Source organism: Scyliorhinus canicula, chromosome 31 (assembly GCF_902713615.1).
Source record: "Scyliorhinus canicula chromosome 31, sScyCan1.1, whole genome shotgun sequence".
Classification (NCBI taxonomy): domain Eukaryota; kingdom Metazoa; phylum Chordata; class Chondrichthyes; order Carcharhiniformes; family Scyliorhinidae; genus Scyliorhinus; species Scyliorhinus canicula.
The window spans coordinates 7,897,372-7,918,087 of NC_052176.1; the positions used below are offsets into that span (position 1 = coordinate 7,897,372).

General features: G+C 59.3%; 1 protein-coding gene across 2 annotated transcripts; it reads left to right on the forward strand.

The window, feature by feature from the left end:
* Nucleotides 1-558: 558 nt before the first annotated feature.
* On the forward strand, nucleotides 559-19,944 carry tmed10 (transmembrane p24 trafficking protein 10). 2 transcript variants are annotated; one of them, XR_005459111.1, is made up of 6 exons: nucleotides 559-820; nucleotides 4,194-4,314; nucleotides 10,118-10,191; nucleotides 15,340-15,466; nucleotides 16,661-17,611; nucleotides 17,684-19,944. XR_005459111.1 is itself a non-coding variant. In XM_038787454.1 (5 exons), exons 1-5 carry the CDS (start codon nucleotides 635-637, stop codon nucleotides 16,780-16,782), a joined length of 630 nt encoding a protein of 209 aa, XP_038643382.1. In that variant the 5' UTR covers nucleotides 559-634; the 3' UTR covers nucleotides 16,783-19,944. The 2 variants fall into 2 exon arrangements, 1 of the variants encoding a protein (XP_038643382.1); XM_038787454.1 differs by having other exon boundaries at nucleotides 16,661-19,944.
* Nucleotides 19,945-20,716: the final 772 nt, after the last annotated feature.

Genomic DNA, 20,716 nt, shown 5'->3' on the forward strand with positions numbered 1-20,716 from the left:
GAGGCCATTCGGCCCATCGAGTCTGCACCGGCTCTTGGAAAGAGCACCCTACCCAAGGTCAACACCTCCCACCCTATCCCCATAACCCATTAACCCCACCCAACACTAAGGGCAACTTTGGACACTAACCTAACCTGCACATCTTTGGACTGTGGGAGGAAACCGGAGCACCCGGAGGAAACCCACGCAGACACGGGGGGAGAACTTGCAGACCCCGCACAGACAGTGACCCAAGCCGGAATCGAACCTGGGACCCTGGAGCTGTGAAGCGATTGTGCTATCCACAATGCAAGGCGTCCTCCCACTGCCAATCATCCAGTATCGCACAGTGCAGGACGGTGTCTCCCACTGCCAATCATCCAGTATCCCACAGTGCAGCACGGTGTCCTCCCACTGCCAATCATCCAGAATCCCACAGTGCAGCACGGTATCCTCCCAGTGCTAGTCCTCCAAATTCCCACAGTGCAGCGCGGGCCGGACATCCCGGACCCGGGGGGGGGGGAATAGGGAGACGGCGCAGGCCGCATACGCCCCGGAAGTAGAAGGCGGTCAGCCAGCCGCACGCCGCCACGTAGACGCGCCGCCGGAAGTGAAGGCCGCAGCGCTGCGGACAGCCTGACTCTCAGCGCCGGCAATGGTCCCCGTTTGGCTCTCTGCGCTGCTGCTGGCCGGCCTCAGCCTCCTCCCGCGGTGCCCCGCCATCTCCTTCCAGCTGCCAGCCAACAACCGGAAATGTCTGCGCGAGGAAATCCACAAAGACGTCCTGGTGACCGGGGAGTATGAACTGAGCGAGCAGCCCGGGGGCAGAACCGACCTGAAGGTGAGGGAGGCCCCGGGGGGAGAGAGACCCCGGGGGTGGGGTGTGGGGGGGGGGGGGGGGGAGGGAGAGGAGAGAGAGACCCCGGGGGGGGGGGAGGGGAGAGAGACCCCCGGGGGGGGGGGGGGGGGGAGAGAGACCCCGGGGGGGGGGGGGGGGGGGGGGGAGAGAGACCCCGGGGGGGGGGTTGGGGGGGGGGGGGGGAGAGAGACCCCGGGGGTGGGGTTGGGGGGGGGGGGGGGAGAGAGACCCGGGGGTGGGTTGGGGGGGGGGGGGGGAGAGAGACCCCGGGGGTGGGGTTGGGGGGGGGGGGGGAGAGACCCCGGGGTGGGGTTGGGGGGGGGGGGAGAGAGACCCGGGGGTGGGGTGGGGGGGGGGAGAGAGACCCGGGGTGGGGGTGGGGGGGGGGGAGAGGAGAGAGACCGGGGGTGGGGTTGGGGGGGGGGGGGGAGGGGTGGGGGGGGGTTGGGGGGGGGGGGGGGGGGGGGGGAGGGGTGGGGGTGGGAGGGGGGGAGAGGAGAGAGACCCGGGGGTGGGGTGGGGGGAGAGAGACCCCGGGGTGGGGTTGGGGGGGGGGGAGGAGAGGAGAGAGACCCGGGGGGGGGTTGGGGGGGGGGGGAGAGAGACCCCGGGGGTGGGGTTGGGGGGGAGAGAGACCCCGGGGGTGGGGTTGGGGGGGGGGGGGGAGAGACCCCGGGGGGGGGAGAGAGACCCCGGGGGTGGGGTGGGGGGGGCGAGAGGAGAGAGACCCCGGGGGTGGGGTTTGGGGGGGGGAGGAGAGAGGAGAGAGACCCCGGGGGTGGGGGGGGGGGAGAGAGGAGAGAGACCCGGGGGTGGGGTTGGGGGGGGGGGGGAGAGAGGAGAGAGACCCCGGGGGTGGGGTGGGGGGGGGGGGGGGAGAGCGACCCGGGGGTGGGGTTGGGGGGGGGGGGGGGGAGAGGAGACCCCGGGGGTGGGGTGGGGGGGGGGAGAGAGAGACCCGGGGGTGGGGTTGGGGGGGGGGGGAGAGAGAGACCCCGGGGGTGGGGTTGGGGGGGAGAGAGACCCCGGGGGTGGGGTTGGGGGGGAGAGAGACCCCGGGGGTGGGGTTGGGGGGGGGGGAGAGAGACCCCGGGGGTGGGGTTGGGGGGGGGGGGGAGAGAGACCCCGGGGGTGGGGCTGGGGGGGGGGGGAGAGAGACCCGGGGGTGGGGTTGGGGGGGGGAGAGAGGAGAGAGGACCCCGGGGGTGGGGTTGGGGGGGGGAGAGAGGAGAGAGACCCCGGGGGTGGGGGGGGGGAGAGGAGAGAGACCCCGGGGGTGGGGTTGGAGGGGGGGAGGAGAGAGGAGAGAGACCCCGGGGGTGGGGTTGGAGGGGGGGAGGAGAGAGGAGAGAGACCCCGGGGGTGGGGGGGGAGAGGAGAGAGACCCGGGGTGGGGGAGGGGGGGAGAGGAGAGAGACCCCGGGGGTGGGGGGGGGGGGGGAGAGGAGAGAGACCCCGGGGGGGGGGGGGGGAGGAGAGAGAGAGACCCCGGGGGGTGGGGTGGGGGATGGAGAGAGACCCCGGGGGTGGGGTTGGGGGGGGGGGGAGAGAGGAGAGAGACCCGGGGGTGGGGGGGGGGGGAGAGAGGAGAGAGGACCCGGGGGTGGGTGGGGGGGGGGGGGGGGAGGAAGAGAGGAGAGAGACCCGGGGGTGGGGTTGGGGGGGGGGGAGAGAGGAGAGAGACCACGGGGGGGGGGGGGGGGGGGAGGAGAGAGAGAGACCCGGGGGTGGGGTGGGGGGGGAGAGAGAGACCCCGGGGGTGGGGGGGGGGGGAGAGGAGAGAGAGACCGGGGGGTGGGGGGGGGGGAGGAGAGAGAGGACCACGGGGGTGGGGGGGGAGAGGAGAGAGACCCCGGGGGTGGGGGGTGGGGGAGGGGGGGGAGAGGAGAGAGACCCCGGGGGGGGGGAGGGAGAGAGGAGGACCCCGGGGGTGGGGTGGGGGGGAGAGAGAGACCCCGGGGGGTGGGGGGGGGGGGGGAGGAGAGAGAGACCCGGGGGGGGGGGGGGGGGGGGGAGAGGAGACCCCGGGGGTGGGGGGGGGGGAGGAGGAGAGAGAGACCCGGGGGGGGGGGGGAGGAGAGAGAGACCCCGGGGGTTGGGGGGGGGAGGCGAGAGAGACCCCGGGGGAGGGGGGAAGGAAGAGAGAGAGACCCTGGGGGTGGGAGGGGGGAGGAGAGAGAGAGACCCCGGGGTGGGAGGGGGAGGAGAGACAGACCCGGGGGGGGGGAGAGGAGAGAGACCCCGGGGGGGGGGGGAAGAGAGAGACCCTGGGGGTGGGGGGGGAGGAGAGAGAGACCTGGGGGTGGGGGAGAGAGAGAGAGAGAGAGACCCGGGGGGAGAGAGAGACCCCGGGGTTGGGGGGGAGAGGAGAGAGACCCAGGGTGGGGGGGGAGAGAGAGAGACCCCGGGGTGGGGGGGGAGAGAGTGAGACCCGGGGGTGGGGTTGGGGGGGGGGGAGAGGAGAGAGACCCCGGGGGTGGGGTTGGGGGGGGGGGAGAGGAGAGAGACCCCGGGGGTGGGGGGGGGGGGAGGAGAGAGACCCCGGGGGGGGGGGGGGGGGGGGGGGAGAGACCCCGGGGGTGGGGGGGAGGGGGAGAGAGAGAGAGAGACCCGGGGGAGGGGGGGAGAGAGAGAGAGAGACCCGGGGGAGGGGGAGAGAGAGAGAGAGGCCCGGGGGAGGGGGGGGGGGGGGGGGAAGAGAGACCCGGGGGAGGGGGGAGAGAGAGATCCGGGGGAGGGGGTGAGAGAGAGATCCGGGGGGAGAGATTGATACAGAGACGGACAGACCTCTATCTGTGTGGCTCAGAGAGAGGTTACTGTGGTAGAGAGAACGATGCCCTGGAGCCATTGGTACTGAAGGAGGAGGAATTGAACCAGGAATTGGTGTTAATCACTGAGCATAACTTAGTGTTGACAGCGAGCATTCCTTAGTTCACTTCTCTCTCTACAGATGCTGCCGGACCTGCAGAGATTGTCCTGTATTTTCTGGATTTGTTTGGGATTCCAGCATGCGCAGTCAGTTGCTTTCATTACTTATTTCTGAGCTGGTTTATTGTTGGGCTCGAGGAGCGGCTGTGAATAAGTGGTGGCTGCGGTTAATGGATCTCGTTCTGGGCGACGTGTCTAAGTGCCTTCTTACGCTGGTCAGAGCCAAGGGTGGAGATCTACTTGTTTCCAGTTCTTTGCTGCCCAGCAGTTAGAAATGGCCCCGGCGATACCCGAGCTCAAAGTGCTGCTGCAGCTGGACTGACTTTGGGGGGTCTGGCCACCATCGTCGGTAGTGAAGGTTCCTCTGCGCTCCAGGCAGGGCAGTGACTGGGCGTCTCCGTCTCAATCCCTCTGTCTCTCCCGCCAGGTGACGGACTCCTCGGGCCACATCCTGTACTCCAAGGAGGAGGCCAACAAGGGCAAATTCGCCTTCACCACTGACGACTACGACATGTTTGAGATCTGCTTCGAGAGCCGGCTCCCCGCAGGTGAGGTGGGGGGGGGGGGGGTGGGGGGGGGGGGGGGGGGGGGTCGGGGTTGCCTCACATCCTTTAGCAAGTCCCTGGATGAGCAATTGGCACGTCGTAACATTCAAGGCCCTGGGCCGAGTGCTGGCAATGGGATGAGGTAGGCAGGTCAGGTGCCAGTGCAGACTCGATGGGCCGAAGGGACCTCTTCTGCGCTGTGTGATTCTGTGATTGTGAGTATGGAATTAGCGCAGGGAGTGCAGCAAGTTAATAGGCAGCAGAATCCAAGGAGGGACTTGCAGGAGAGAGGCCGAAAATGAACCCTGGGGAGGGGGATGGTGTGGGCTCGGTGTCTGGGGAGGGGGATATTGTGGCCTCGGTGTCTGGGGAGGGGGATATTGTGGCCTCGGTGTCTGGGGAGGGGGATATTGTGGCCTTGGTGTCTGGGGAGGGAGGGCGTTGTGGGCTCGGTGTCTGGGGAGGGAGTTCTGGGCTTGGGGACGGTGTGGGGTATTGTGGGCACGGGGACGGTGTGGGATATTGTGGGCCGGGGGGCAGTGTGGGGTATTGTGGGCTCGGTGGGGCAGTGTGGGATATTGTGGGCACGGGGGGGCAGTGTGGGGTATTGTGGGCTCGGGGGGGCAGTGTGGGGTATTGTGGGCTCGGGGGGGCAGTGTGGGGTATTGTGGGCTCGGGGGGGGGGGCAGTGTGGGATATTGTGGGCTGGGGGACAGTGTGGGGTATTGTGGGCTCAGGGGGGCAGTGTGGGATATTGTGGGCTCGGGGACAGTGTGGGGTATTGTGGGCTCAGGGGGGCAGTGTGGGATATTGTGGGCTCGGGGACAGTGTGGGGTATTGTGGGTTGGGGGACGGTGTGGGATATAGTGGGCTCGGGGACGGTGTGGGGTATTGTGGGCACGGGGACGGTGTGGGATATTGTGGGCTCGGGCACGGTGTGGGATATTGTGGGCTGGGGGACAGTGTGGGGTATTGTGGGCTGGGGGACGGTGTGGGATATTGTGGGCTGGGGGACAGTGTGGGGTATTGTGGGCTCGGGGACAGTATGGGATATTGTGGGCACGGGACGGTGTGGGATATTGTGGGCTCGGGGACAGTGTGGGATATTGTGGGCTGGGGGACAGTGTGGGATATTGTGGGCTCGGGGACAGTGTGGGGTATTGTGGGCTGGGGGACGGTGTGGGATATTGTGGGCTGGGGGACGGTGTGGGATATTGTGGGCTGGGGGACGGTGTGGGATATTGTGGGCTGGGGGACGGTGTGGGATATTGTGGGCACGGGGGGGCAGTGTGGGATGTTGTGGGCTCGGGGGGGCAGTGTGGGATATTGTCGGCTCGGGGGGGCAGTGTGGGATATTGTGGGCTCGGGGACAGTGTGGGATATTGTGGGCTCGGGGACAGTGTGGGATATTGTGGGCTCGGGGGCAGTGTGGGGTATTGTGGGCTCGGGGACAGTGTGGGGTATTGTGGGCTCGGGGACGGTGTGGGGTATTGTGGGCTCGGGGGGGCACTGTGGGGTATTGTGGGCTCGGGGACGGTGTGGGATATTGTGGGCTCGGGGACAGTGTGGGGTATTGTGGGCTCGGGGACAGTGTGGGGTATTGTGGGCTCGGGGACAGTGTGGGATATTGTGGGCTCGGGGACAGTGTGGGGTATTGTGGGTTGGGGGACGGTGTGGGATATTGTGGGCTCGGGGACAGTGTGGGATATTGTGGGCACGGGGACAGTGTGGGATATTATGGGCACGGGGACAGTGGGGTATTGTGGGCTGGGGGACGGTGTGGGATATTGTGGGCACGGGGACGGTGTGGGATATTGTGGGCTCGGGGACGGTGTGGGACATTGTGGGCTCGGGGGCAGTGTGGGATATTGTGGGCTGGGGGGCAGTGTGGGATATTGTGGGCTCGGGGACAGTGTGGGATATTGTGGGCTCGGGGACAGTGTGGGATATTGTGGGCACGGGGGGGCAGTGTGGGGTATTGTGGGCTCGGGGGGCAGTGTGGGGTATTGTGGGTTGGGGGACAGTGTGGGGTATTGTGGGCTCGGGGGGGCAGTGTGGGATATTGTGGGCTGGGGGACGGTGTGGGACATTGTGGGCTCGGGGACGGTGTGGGACATTGTGGGCTCGGGGACGGTGTGGGGTATTGTGGGCTCGGGGACGGTGTGGGATATTGTGGGCACGGGGACAGTGTGGGGTATTGTGGGCTGGGGGACAGTTTGGGGTATTGTGGGCACGGGGACGGTGTGGGATATTGTGGGCACGGGGACAGTGTGGGATATTGTGGGCTCGGGGACAGTGTGGGATATTGTGGGCACGGGGGGGCAGTGTGGGGTATTGTGGGCTCGGGGGGCAGTGTGGGGTATTGTGGGTTGGGGACAGTGTGGGGTATTGTGGGCTCGGGGGGGCAGTGTGGGATATTGTGGGCTGGGGGACGGTGTGGGACATTGTGGGCTCGGGGACGGTGTGGGACATTGTGGGCTCGGGGACGGTGTGGGGCATTGTGGGCTCGGGGACGGTGTGGGATATTGTGGGCACGGGGACAGTGTGGGATATTGTGGGCTCGGGGACAGTGTGGGATATTGTGCGCTCGGGGACAGTGTGGGATATTGTGGGCACGGGGACGGTGTGAGATATTGTGGGCTCGGGGGGGCAGTGTGGGTATTGTGGGCTCGGGGACGGTGTGGGGTATTGTGGGCTCGGGGGGGCAGTGTGGGATATTGTGGGCTGGGGGGGCAGTGTGGGGTATTGTGGGCACGGGGACGGTGTGGGATATTGTGGGGCTGGGGGACAGTGTGGGGTATTGTGGGCTCGGGGGCAGTGTGGGATATTGTGGGCTCGGGGACAGTGTGGGATATTGTGGGCTCGGGGGCAGTGTGGGGTATTGTGGGCTCGGGGGGGCAGTGTGGGATATTGTGGGCTCGGGGACGGTGTGGGACATTGTGGGCTCGGGGACGGTGTGGGGTATTGTGGGCTCGGGGACGGTGTGGGATATTGTGGGCACGGGGACAGTGTGGGATATTGTGGGCTCGGGGACAGTGTGGGATATTGTGGGCTGGGGACAGTGTGGGATATTGTGGGCACGGGGACGGTGTGGGATATTGTGGGCACGGGGACGGTGTGAGATATTGTGGGCTCGGGGGGGCAGTGTGGGGTATTGTGGGCTCGGGGACGGTGTGGGGTATTGTGGGCACGGGGACGGTGTGGGGTATTGTGGGCTGGGGGGCAGTGTGGGGTATTGTGGGCTGGGGGACGGTGTGGGATATTGTGGGCACGGGGACGGTGTGGGATATTGTGGGCTCGGGGACGGTGTGGGGTATTGTGGGCTGGGGGACGGTGTGGGATATTGTGGGCACGGGGACGGTGTGGGATATTGTGGGCTCGGGGACGGTGTGGGATATTGTGGGCTGGGGGACAGTGTGGGACATTGTGGGCTCGGGGACGGTGTGGGATATTGTGGGTTGGGGGACAGTGTGGGGTATTGTGGGCTGGGGGGACGGTGTGGGATATTGTGGGCCGGGGGGCAGTGTGGGGTATTGTGGGCTCGGGGGGGCAGTGTGGGATATTGTGGGCACGGGGGGGCAGTGTGGGCACGGGGGGGCAGTGTGGGCTCGGGGGGGCAGTGTGGGGTATTGTGGGCTCGGGGGGGCAGTGTGGGGTATTGTGGGCTGGGGGAAAGTGTGGGGTATTGTGGGCTCAGGGGGGCAGTGTGGGATATTGTGGGCTGGGGGACAGTGTGGGATATTGTGGGCTCGGGGACGGTGTGGGGTATTGTGGGCTCGGGGACGGTGTGGGGTATTGTGGGCTGGGGGACGGTGTGGGATATTGTGGGCACGGGGACGGTGTGGGATATTGTGGGCACGGGGACGGTGTGGGGTATTGTGGGCTGGGGGACAGTGTGGGATATTGTGGGCACGGGGACAGTGTGGGGTATTGTGGGCTCGGGGACAGTGTGGGGTATTGTGGGCTCGGGGACAGTGTGGGGTATTGTGGGCTCGGGGACAGTGTGGGGTATTGTGGGCTGGGGGACAGTGTGGGGTATTGTGGGCTGGGGGACGGTGTGGGATATTGTGGGCTGGGGGACAGTGTGGGGTATTGTGGGCTGGGGGACAGTGTGGGATATTGTGGGCTCGGGGACAGTGTGGGGTATTGTGGGCTGGGGGACAGTGTGGGGTATTGTGGGCACGGGGGGCAGTGTGGGGTATTGTGGGTTCGGGGACAGTGTGGGATATTGTGGGCACGGGGACGGTGTGGGATATTGTGGGCACGGGGACGGTGTGGGATATTGTGGGCTGGGGGACGGTGTGGGGTATTGTGGGCTGGGGGACGGTGTGGGATATTGTGGACTGGGGGACGGTGTGGGATATTGTGGGCACGGGGGGGCAGTGTGGGATGTTGTGGGCTCGGGGGGGCAGTGTGGGATATTGTCGGCTCGGGGCGGCAGTGTGGGGTATTGTGGGCTCGGGGGGGCAGTGTGGGATATTGTGGGCACGGGGGGGCAGTGTGGGCACGGGGGGGCAGTGTGGGCTCGGGGGGGCAGTGTGGGGTATTGTGGGCTCGGGGGGGCAGTGTGGGGTATTGTGGGCTGGGGGAAAGTGTGGGGTATTGTGGGCTCAGGGGGCAGTGTGGGATATTGTGGGCTGGGGGACAGTGTGGGATATTGTGGGCTCGGGGACGGTGTGGGGTATTGTGGGCTCGGGGACGGTGTGGGGTATTGTGGGCTGGGGGACGGTGTGGGATATTGTGGGCACGGGGACGGTGTGGGATATTGTGGGCACGGGGACGGTGTGGGGTATTGTGGGCTGGGGGACAGTGTGGGATATTGTGGGCACGGGGACAGTGTGGGGTATTGTGGGCTCGGGGACAGTGTGGGGTATTGTGGGCTCGGGGACAGTGTGGGGTATTGTGGGCTCGGGGACAGTGTGGGGTATTGTGGGCTGGGGGACAGTGTGGGGTATTGTGGGCTGGGGGACGGTGTGGGATATTGTGGGCTGGGGGACAGTGTGGGGTATTGTGGGCTGGGGGACAGTGTGGGATATTGTGGGCTCGGGGACAGTGTGGGGTATTGTGGGCTGGGGGACAGTGTGGGGTATTGTGGGCACGGGGACAGTGTGGGGTATTGTGGGTTCGGGGACAGTGTGGGATATTGTGGGCACGGGGACGGTGTGGGATATTGTGGCACGGGGACGGTGTGGGATATTGTGGGCTGGGGGACGGTGTGGGGTATTGTGGGCTGGGGGACGGTGTGGGATATTGTGGACTGGGGGACGGTGTGCGATATTGTGGGCACGGGGGGGCAGTGTGGGATGTTGTGGGCTCGGGGGGGCAGTGTGGGATATTGTCGGCTCGGGGCGGCAGTGTGGGATATTGTGGGCTCGGGGACGGTGTGGGATATTGTGGGCACGGGGACGGTGTGGGGTATTGTGGGCTGGGGGACAGTGTGGGATATTGTGGGCACGGGGACAGTGTGGGGTATTGTGGGCTCGGGGATGGTGTGGGATATTGTGGGCACGGGGACGGTATGGGACATTGTGGGCTCGGGCACGGTGTGAGATATTGTGGGCTCGGGGGCAGTGTGGGATATTGTGGGCACGGTGTGGGGTATTGTGGGCTCAGGGACGGTGTGGGATATTATGGGCTGGAGGACAGTGTGGGGTATTGTGGGCTCGGGGGACGGTGTGAGATATTGTGGGGGGGGGGTTATTGTGGGTTCAGTGTCACAGATGGGGTAGATTGTGAGCTTGGGGTGGTGATTCCTGCTCTGAATCAGGAAGGGAGCTCTCAACACCATGTCGTTCTTTGCTCTCAGGCCATTTCAGAGTTCCTGATCAGCTGATTGTCCTCAACACGAAACATGGAGTCGAAGCCAAGAACTACGAAGATGTGAGTTCCCGTTTTGCATATTCCTTGCCCTAATAGGTACTTTCTTTTCATGTACTTAATGATCTGTGGAGCTGCTTGCGGAAAAATACTTTTCACTGTAGCTCGGTACATGTGACAATAAACTAAAAATCCTTTACCACTGAATTTACAACCCAAAAATGGGACGATTCGATCCCCCGTCTCTGCCCACAATCATACTGAAAACTAGCCGGTAGCATAGTGGTTAGCACAACTGCTTCACATCTCCAGGTTCGATTCCGGCTTGGGTCACTGTCTGTGTGGAGTCTGCACATCCTCCCCGTGTGTGCGTGGGTTTCCTCCGGGTGCTCCGGTTTCCTCCCACAGTCCAAAGATGTGCAGGTTAGGTGGATTGGCCGTGCTAAATTGCCCTTCGTGTTGGGTGGGGTTACTGGGTTATGGGGATAGGGTGGAGGTATGGGCTTGGGTAGGGTGCTCTTTCCAAGAGCCGGTGCAGACTCGATGGGCTGAATGGCTTCCTTCTGCACTGTAAATTCTATGTCTATGTCTAAGCCATGACCCACTATACCCTGTGGTCAGCAATCCAAACATGCAGTGACCCACTATAACCTGTGGATGAACTTCGGATCATTCGGGAGGCAGAGGTGGTCATAGATAATAGCTTCAGGGATGTAGTTACTCCGAAGAATCAAGATAGATGGGTGACGGTGAGAGGGGCTGGGAGGAAGCAGTCAGTGCAGGGATCCTCTGTGGTCGTTCCCCTCAGTAACAAGCTTTGGATACTGTTGAGGGGGACGACCTACCAGGGGTAAGCCACGGTGAACGGATCTCCGGCACTGAGTCCATTCCTGTGGCTCAGAAGGGACGGAGGGAGAGGAAGGAGAGCAATAGTTATTGGGGACTCGATAGTTAGAGGGACAGATAGACGGTTCTGTGGCAGCGAAAGAGACTCACGAATGGTATGTTGCCTCCCAGGTGCCAAGGTCCATGAAGTCTCGCACCGTGTTTTCAGAATCCGGGGGGGGGGGGGGGGAACAGTCACAAGTCATGGTACACATCGGTACCAACGACATAGGTAAGGGAAGGGACGGGGATTTAAAACAGGAATTTAGGGAGCTAGGGTGGAAGCTGAGAGCCGGGACAAACCATGTCGTCATCTCTGGTTTGTTGCCGGTGCCACGTGCTAGCTAGTTGAGGAACAGGGAGAGAGTGCAGATAAACACGTGGCCGTCGGGATGGTTAGGAGGGAGGGTTTCAGTTACGTGGATAATTGGAGCACATTCTGGGACCTGTACAGACAGGACGGTTTGCACCTGAACCAGAGGGGAACCAATATCCTGGGAGGGAAATTTGCTACAGCTCTTCGGGGTGGGGTTTAAACACGGGGAGAGCGTGCAGACTCCGCACAGACAGTGACCCAAGCCGGGATTCGAACCTGGGACCCTGGAGCTGTGAAGCATTTGTGCTATCCACAATGCTACCGTGCTGCCCAGTAAGAGTAGGGAAGGTGGTAATTGTTAATCAAGGATAGTTTAACAGCTGCAGAAAGGCAGTTCGAAGAGGATCTGCCTACTGAGGTAATATGGGCCGAAGTTAGAAATAGGAAAGGAGCAGTCACATTGTTAGTAGTTTTCCATAGGTCCCCAAATAGGAATAGAGATGTGGAGGAAGAAATTGCAAAACAGATTATGGATAGGTGTGGAGGTCTTGGGGTAGTTGTCGTGGGTGACTTTAACTTTCCAAATATTGATTGGAACCTCTATAGGTCGAACAGTTTGGATGGGACAGTTTTTGTACAGTGTGTGCAGAGGTGGGGGGCCACATTGGATTTGGTACTGGGTGATGAACCAGGCCAAGTGTTAGACTTGTTTGTGGGAGAGCACTTTGGAGATAGTGACCACTATCTTTCACTATTGCAATGGAGCGGGATAGGGTCATATGGCAGGGCAAGGTTTATAATTGGGGTAATTCATAGAATTTAAAGTGCAGAAGGAGGCCATTCGGCCCATCGAGTCTGCACCGGCTCTTGGAAAGAGCACCCTACCCAAGGTCAACACCTCCGCCCTATCCCTATAACCCAGTAACCCCACCCAACACTAAGGGCAATTTTGGACACGAAGTGCAATTTATCACGGCCAATCCACCTAACCTAATTATGATGCGATTAGGCAAGAATTAGGGAGCATATGATAGCAACAGAACCTGTCAGGGACAGGCACAAATGAAAAGTGGAGCTTGTTCAAGGAACTAATACTGCGTATCCTTGATAGGTATGTCCCGATCAGGCAGGAATCATGGTTCACAAAAGAGGTTGAATGTATTGTCAAGAGGAAAAATGAAGCGTATGTAAGGATGAGAAAACAAGGTTCAGTTGGGTCGCTTGAGGGTTACAAGGTAGCAAGGAATGAGCTAAAAAATAAAGGGCTTAGGAGAGCTAGGAGGGGACATGAGAAGTCCTTGGCGGGTCGGATCAAGGAAAACCCCAAGGCTTTTTACTCTTATGTGAGAAATAAAAGAATGACCAGGGTGAGGTTAGGGCCGGTCAAGGACAGTAGTGGGAACTTGTGCATGGAGTCAGAAGAAATAGGAGAGGTGTTGAATGAATACTTTTCTTCAGTGTTCACCAAGGAAAGGGGCCATGTTTTTGAGGATGAGAGTGTGATACAGACGGGTAGGCTGGAGGAGGTAGATGTTCTGAGGAAGGATGTATTTGCAATTTTGAAAAACCTTGGGGTCGACAAGTCCCCTGGGCCAGATGGGATATATCCAAGGATTCTTTGGGAGACAAGGGATGAGATTGCTGAGCCTTTGGCTTTGATCGTTGGGTCCTCACTGTCCACGGGGATAGTGCCAGAGGACTGGAGAGTGGCTGATGTTGTTCCTCTGTTCAAGAAAGGGAATAGGAATGACTCTGGTAATTATAGGCCGGTTAGTCTTACTTCGGTGGTCGGTAAGTTAATGGAAAAGGTCCTGAAGGATAGGATTTATGACCATTTGGAAAGATTCAGCTTAATCCGGGATAGTCAACACGGATTCGTGAAGGGTAAGTCTTGCCTCACAAATTTGATTGAATTCTTTGAGGAGGTAACTAAGTGTGTCGATGAGGTAGAGCAGTTGATGTCGTATACATGGATTTTAGTAAGGCGTTTGATAAGGTTCCCCATGGTCAGCTCATGAAGAAAGTAAGGAGGTGTGGGATGGAGGGAAATTTGGCCAATTGGATAAGTAACTGGCTATCTCATAGAAGACAGAGGGTGGTGCTGGATGGAAAATTTTCAGACTGGAGACCATTACCAACGGTGTACCACAGGGATCAGTGCTGGATCCTCTGCTATTTGTGATTTTTAATCAATGACTTGGAGGAGGGGGCTGAAGGGTGGGTCAGTAAACTTGCTGATGACACCAAGATTGGTGGAGTAGTGGATGAGGTGGAGGGCTGTTGTCGGCTGCAAAGAGACATTGATAGGATGCAGAGCTGGGCCGAAAAATGGCAGATGGAGTTTAACCCTGATAAGTGCGAGGTGATTCATTTCGGTAGAAAAAATTTGAATGCGTATTACAGGGTCAACGGTAGGGTTCTGAGGAATGTGGAGGAACAGAGAGATCTTGGGGTTCATGTCCACAGATCTCTGAAGGTTGCCACCCAAGTGGATAGAGCCGTGAAGAAGGCCTATAGTGTGTTAGTGTTTATTAACAGGGGGCTTGAGTTTAAGAGCCACGGGGGTTATGCTGCAACTGTACGTGACCCTGGTGAGACCACATTTGGAGTATTGTGTGCAGTTCTGGTCACCTCACTACAGGAAGGACGTGGAAGCATTGGAAAGTGAAAGTGAAAATCGCTTATTGTCACGAGTAGGCTTCAAATGAAGTTACTGTGAAAAGCCCCTAGTCGCCACATTCCGGCGGCTGTTACGGGAAAGGGTGCAAAGGAGATTTACCAGGATGCTGCCTGGATTGGAGGGTAGGTCTCATGAGGAAAGGTTGAGGGAGCTAGGGCTTTTCTCATTGGAGCGGAGGAGGATGAGAGGCGACTTAATAGAGGTTTATAAGATGATGAGGGGGATAGATAGAGTGGACGTTCAGCGACGTTTTCCTCGGGTGGATGTAGCTGTTAAAAGGGGGCATAACTATAAGGTTCGGGGTGGGAGATATAGAAGGGATGTCCGAGGTAGGTTCATTACTCAGAGAGTGGTTAGGTTGTGGAATGGACTGCCTGCTGTGATTGTGGAGTCGGACACTTTAGGAACTTTCAAGCGGTTATTGGATAGGCACATGGAGCACACCAGAATGACAGGGAGTGGGATAGCTTGATCTTGGTTTCGGACAATGCTCGGCACAACATCGAGGGCCGAAGGGCCTGTTCTGTGCTGTACTGTTCGATGTTCTAACAATCCAAACATGCCGTGACCCACTCGATTCTAGATTTACCAGGATGTTGCCTGGTCTGGAGGGCATTGGCTATGAGGAGTGGTTGAATAAACTCGTTTTATTCTCACTGGAACGACGGAGGTTGAGGGGCGACCTGATTGAGGTTTACAAAATTATGAGGGGCATAGACAGAGTGGATAGTCAGAGGCTTTTCCCCAGGGTAGAGGGGTCAATTACTAGGGGGCATAGGTTTAAGGTGCAAGGGGCAAGGTTGAGGGGAGATGTACAGGGTAAGTTTTTTTTACACAGAGGGTAGTGTGTGCCTGGAATTCGCGGAGGAGGTGGTGGAAGCAGGGACGATAGTGACGTTTAAGGGGCATCTTGACAAATACATGAATAGGTTGGGAATAGAGGGATATGGTCCCAGGAAGTGTAGAAGGTTTTAGTTTAGACGGACAGCATGGTCGGCACGGGCTTGGAGGGCCGAAGGGCCTTTTCCTGTGCTGTACTTTTCTTTGTTCTTTGTACCCTGTGTCTAACAATCCAAACATACTCCTAAAATCTGTGCAATTCCACCGGGGTAGAGAGTTCAATCGCTGTCCACTTGTGGCCCTCCATATCTATTTGCAGTTACCGTGACCTCTTGTGTGTTGGTGGGTGGGTATGTTTTCGCCCTTTGTCAGTGAGAGTGCTGGCCACTATATGTGAACACTTACCCTGCTTGGACTGTGCGTGAGAACCGATGTCAGCCTCTGATATACTCAACAGACAGTGTCTCTCTCTCTCTCTCTCCGCGTCTAGATCGCAAAAGCAGAGAAACTGAAGCCTCTGGAGGTGGAGCTACGGCGACTGGAAGATTTATCAGAATCGATCGTCAATGACTTTGCGTACATGAAGCAGAGAGAGGAGGAGATGAGGGACACCAATGGTATGAATGTCCCCAGCTTGGCCAGTGTGCTTTCACCTGCCTTTGGGAGGCTGAATGAATGTCATCTACCCCTTTGAGCCTCCAGGTTAACTCGCATCAGGCTGTCGTCCAAATGCATGTACCCAGTGGTCCTGTTAAAGATGCAGGAGGTGCTTTGTACATGAGGATGGAATACTCCAACCCCACTTCGCTGGAAGCATGGTGAATGGGATTGGGATATATTTGTTACAAAGGACTCTTCTATCGTGTCCGTCACAGCATCTAGTGTGCCCAATCTCTTTAATTTAGCTTCAAAACAAGCCCAGAGACGTACTGTCGCACTGTCAGCGTCTGCTGATTTGTGCACAGGAATATGCCAGAGGCATCTCTGAGATACCCTGAGGATGAACCGTGCGGTCCCGAGCCGTTAAGCTGTCTGTCCAGAGATGCTGCCAAACCTGCTGGCCCCTCACGTTCTTTGAGATAGTGCCCCCCGCCCAGCCCCAAACTGAGAGGGCAGACGGTACCTCGATCTGAGAGAGGGCACCTGTGTGCCAGTGCGGCAATCCCTCCGGCACTGGGGATGTCCGCGTGTCTCTTGAGTTTGGAGGTGGGTTTACAGGCCGAAGCTTGAGCGCCCCCCCCCCCCCCCCCCCCCCGACGGAGAGGCACCAAAACGGATCGATGCAGGGCTGTTTAGAACACTTTGGGCTGTCCTGCTCGTGGAGGTGGGCCCTGCAGAGGGAGTTCGGGGCTGTGTGTGTGTGTGCGCCTGTCTTTCCGTTCTGACTTCGACCCGTGGGATAAGGGAACGCGCGCACATGTTCAGCAGGTTCCCTCGGGAAGCGATGTCTGGTGGGCGTTGTGGGGGGGGGGGGATACGGAGTCCTGAGATTTCGGGTCTCTCTTTGGGGCCTTTCGTGACAACGGGTACAGTAGTGGAGCGGATATTTGGGAAAATGGGGGGCGCGAAGGGGGAGGTTGGTTGGGTTGCCCTGTTCAGGAAGGGTTTCGTTCTTCGTTAATGGCGGGCGGGCTGATGCCCTGCGGCTCCAGAGAGAGAGTCCGGGCGTGAACCGAGAGCCAACCTCTGAGCAACGGTGACCTCTGAACTCTGCCCGAGTCGGCGAGGCTAAAGAAAGTCGCTTCACGTTAAATCCACTCTGACAAAATTGTTTGACATGTTCATCTCTCTCTCTCTCTCTCTCTCTGCAGAGTCCACCAGCGCCCGAGTCCTGTACTTCAGCATCTTTTCCATGTGCTGTCTCGTTGGCCTGGCGACCTGGCAAGTCTTTTACCTGCGGCGTTTCTTCAAAGCCAAGAAACTCATCGAGTGATGGTGCCGCCGGCAAAGCAGCGCGCGTGTGTGTGTGTGCCATTGGCCCGTGTGTGTGTCTGTGAGGGGTGGGGTGGGGTCTGCTGCTGTCTGGGAGGGGCGGGGTGTCAATCTGCGAATCGCGTTACTTTGTATTAAACTCGGTGCTTCACACATTTGAACCGAGGGTTGCGTTTTAATTTGTCGCGTTTGCAGCCAGTCGTCGGGCCCGTGGTTAGAGTTGCTGACCTCTGCGAGCGGGACCTGTTGTCAAGACGGGCCCTGCATCAGGAGGCGGGGACCCCGAACTCTTGATTGTTTCTCCACAGGCCTCTTCCCAAGAAAGGGGGACAACCGTGTGAGATTTATTATTTTTTTTGTTCCAAAATTGGGTGATGTTTTGAGCCAGTTCCTCTTGTTTTGCAGGTGTGAGTTTGTGATTGAATGGAGCAATGTTGCAGAGAGTTGGGGGGGGGCTTGTTTCTCAGTTACTGGCTGGGATGTGAAACTGGTCGCTTCTCAGACAGAGCTCTGGGCAGCCAGTTCGGCCCTGCATCTCTAACTGGCCCTGCCGGTTTGGGATTGGCTGGACCTCTCCTCCCAGTAACCGAGGGGGTTGGGAATGGCTGGGACCTCTCCTCCCAGTAACCGAGGGGGTTGGGACCTCTCCTCCCAGTAACCGAGGGGTTTGGGATTGGCTGGGACCGGTCCTCTCAGTAACCGAGGAGGTTGGAAGTGGCTGGGACCTCTCCTCCCAGTAACCGAGGAGGTTGGGAGTGGCTGGGACCTCTCCTCCCAGTAACCGAGGGGGTTGGGAATGGCTGGGACCTCTCCTCCCAGTAACCGAGGGGGTTGGGACCTCTCCTCCCAGTAACCGAGGGGTTTGGGATTGGCTGGGACCGGTCCTCTCAGTAACCGAGGAGGTTGGGAGTGGCTGGGACCTCTCCTCCCAGTAACCGAGGGGGTTGGGAGTGGCTGGGACCTCTCCTCTCAGTAACCGAGGGGTTTGGGATTGGCTGGGACCTCTCCTCCCAGTAACCGAGGGGTTTGGGAATGGCTGCGACCTCTCCTCCCAGTAACCGAGGGGTTTGGGAGTGGCTGGGACCTCTCCTCTCAGTAACCGAGGAGGTTGGGACCTCTCCTCCCAGTAACCGAGGGGGTTGGGAGTGGCTGGGACCTCTCCTCTCCGTAACCGAGGAGGTTGGGAGTGGCTGGGACCTCTCCTCCCAGTAACCGAGGGGGTTGGGAGTGGCTGGGACCTCTCCTCAGTAACCGAGGGGGTTGGGAGTGGCTGGGACCTCCTCCCAGTAACTGAGGGGTTTGGGATTGGCTGGGACCTCTCCTCTCAGTAACCGAGGGGTTTGGGAGTGGCTGGGACCTCCTCCCAGTAACTGAGGGGTTTGGGATTGGCTGGGACCTCTCCTCCCAGTAACCGAGGGGTTTGGGAGTGGCTGGGACCTCTCCTCTCAGTAACCGAGGAGGTTGGGACCTCTCCTCCCAGTAACCGAGGAGGTTGGGAGTGGCTGGGACCTCTCCTCCCAGTAACCGAGGGGTTTGGGAGTGGCTGGGACCTCTCCTCCCAGTAACCGAGGGGTTTGGGATTGGCTGGGACCTCTCCTCCCAGTAACCGAGGGGTTTGGGAATGGCTGCGACCTCTCCTCCCAGTAACCGAGGGGTTTGGGAATGGCTGGGACCTCTCCTCCCAGTAACCGAGGGGTTTGGGAATGGCTGGGACCTCTCCTCCCAGTAACCGAGGGGTTTGGGACCTCTCCTCCCAGTAACCGAGGGGTTTGGGATTGGCTGGGACCTCTCCTCCCAGTAACCGAAGGGTTTGGGATTGGCTGGGACCTCTCCTCCCAGTAACCGAAGGGTTTGGGACCTCTCCTCCCAGTAACCGAGGGGTTTGGGATTGGCTGGGACCTCTCCTCTCAGTAACCGAGGGGGTTGGGAGTGGCTGGGACCTCTCCTCCCAGTAACCGAGGGGGTTGGGAATGGCTGGGACCTCTCCTCTCAGTAACCGAGGGGGTTGGGAGTGGCTGGGAGCTGTTCTCCCAGTAACCGAGGGGTTTGGGAATGGCTGGGACCTCTCCTCCCAGTAACCGAGGGGTTTGGGAGTGGCTGGGAGCTGTTCTCCCAGTAACCGAGGGGTTTGGGAGTGGCTGGGACCCCTCCTCCCAGTAACCGAGGGGTTTGGGACCTCTCCTCCCAGTAACCGAGGGGTTTGGGATTGGCCTCTCTCTCCAGTACTCTGAAACCAGCTATCTATTATGCACTGTGCCTGCTCTTGAATTTGGATATACTGTTGCTGTCATATCTGCTGAAATAATATCTGAATCATTCCCCAGCAGCCCCTACAGCCAGTTTGGACCTGGAACAATGGAAGTTTCACAGTCCCCTCCCCATGGCTGCTGGACAATATCTGCAGGCACTGGCAGAGGTTTTTTTTATCTCCTGGGGTGGGGGGGGGGTCGAATTCATTCCAGTTTTTCCTACCTAAAAGTTGGTTTGCACCCACTCCTTAATTTAGGATGAGTTTAGACAGGGCTGACCTGGACTGCCTCTTGAGATCTGACCTTCGAGGCCTGACTTGCCCCCACCCTCAAGCTACAACCTGCACCCCCCCCTCCTCCCCCCAACTCATCAATAAACATTGATTATGTACGCAGTCTGAGTACACTCCGCGTTCCGAATGCAGCTCCATTTTCTCATCCCATCGGAGCCCTCTGTTCTGTTCTCCCTCAAATTCTTGCTGTAATGAGAATCGGCGGTGGGTGAATTTGGTTGGGTTTCTTTAGTCTCTGCGTCTCACCTTCGAGACTCTGGGCTGATTTGAGACTTGATTGATCAGAGATCCCGGTTCAGCCCACAGTTGATGTAAATTAGATGTAAATCTGGGTTAGACATTCGCAACTGGTTGCACTGAGTGGGGCACACTGCGAAGACCTGCTTTATTTGTTTTTAAAATGCACCATTGGGGGCCTCCCGACATTTCAAATTCTTTTTCCCAGCTGTCATTGTGTGTCCCTCAACTTTTCTTCTTCGCTGAGGGGGTGCCCGTTGCGTGAGTGCGTTAATTGTTGGCGTGTGTCTGGGTCCTATTTGTGTAATGAAAGACAAAATCAAATAACTCTTTCGAAATTTTTTGTGCGGAAGTTGTAAGAATAAAATAAATTTGTAATTGGAAGCTGGAGTCTGGCCTGTTTAATCTCCGAATGGGGCCTTCAGCTGCCTGGGTCGCTCATCCAGGACCGAGCCAATGTCGCTGGTATCAGCCGCCTCGATGATGGAGGGTGTTGTCGACAGGACCGGCAAGCATCGGGAAATACCTTCTTACCGATGCTCAGTGCTTCCCGACTCTGGATCGCTTCCGCATCGATGAAAGAGCTTGGTTCGAGCAGTGACTGCCCTTGAAAATCGAGGCAGCACCTCGCCAAATGATCTTTGAGCGAATTGGAATGGGGGGGGGGGTAAAGCTCCCCAGGGGCTGGGGTTTGTGGACAGCGCGAACGTTATCTCTGATCGAGGGGCAATCCCAGCTTCTCTGGTGTCTCGGTGTGACTATTTCTCCCACTGGGAGGTGGTTAGCACTGCTGCCTCACAGGGTCCCGGGTTTGATTCCGGCCTCGGGTCACTGCGGAGTCTGCACGTTCCCCCCCCCCCCCCCCCGTCCTCTGTGTCAGGCCGCCGGGCAATCCCATAGTCCAAAGACGTGCAGGTTAGGTTGTGCACAGAGATACCGTGGGGGGGAGTGGGGCCTCGGCTGTGTGTTCTTTCAGAGGATTGATGCAGACTCGATGGGCCGAATGGCCTCCTGCACTGTTAAGAATTCTCTGATGTCGAGAAATGTAACATGAGCGGTTCGGGAGGGAGCCATCAGCTGTGAACGTTGTGGGGGAAATAATTTTCAAAAGAATCCCAGTTTGAGCCTCCGGGTTGGGCCGCGTTACGGTATTCGG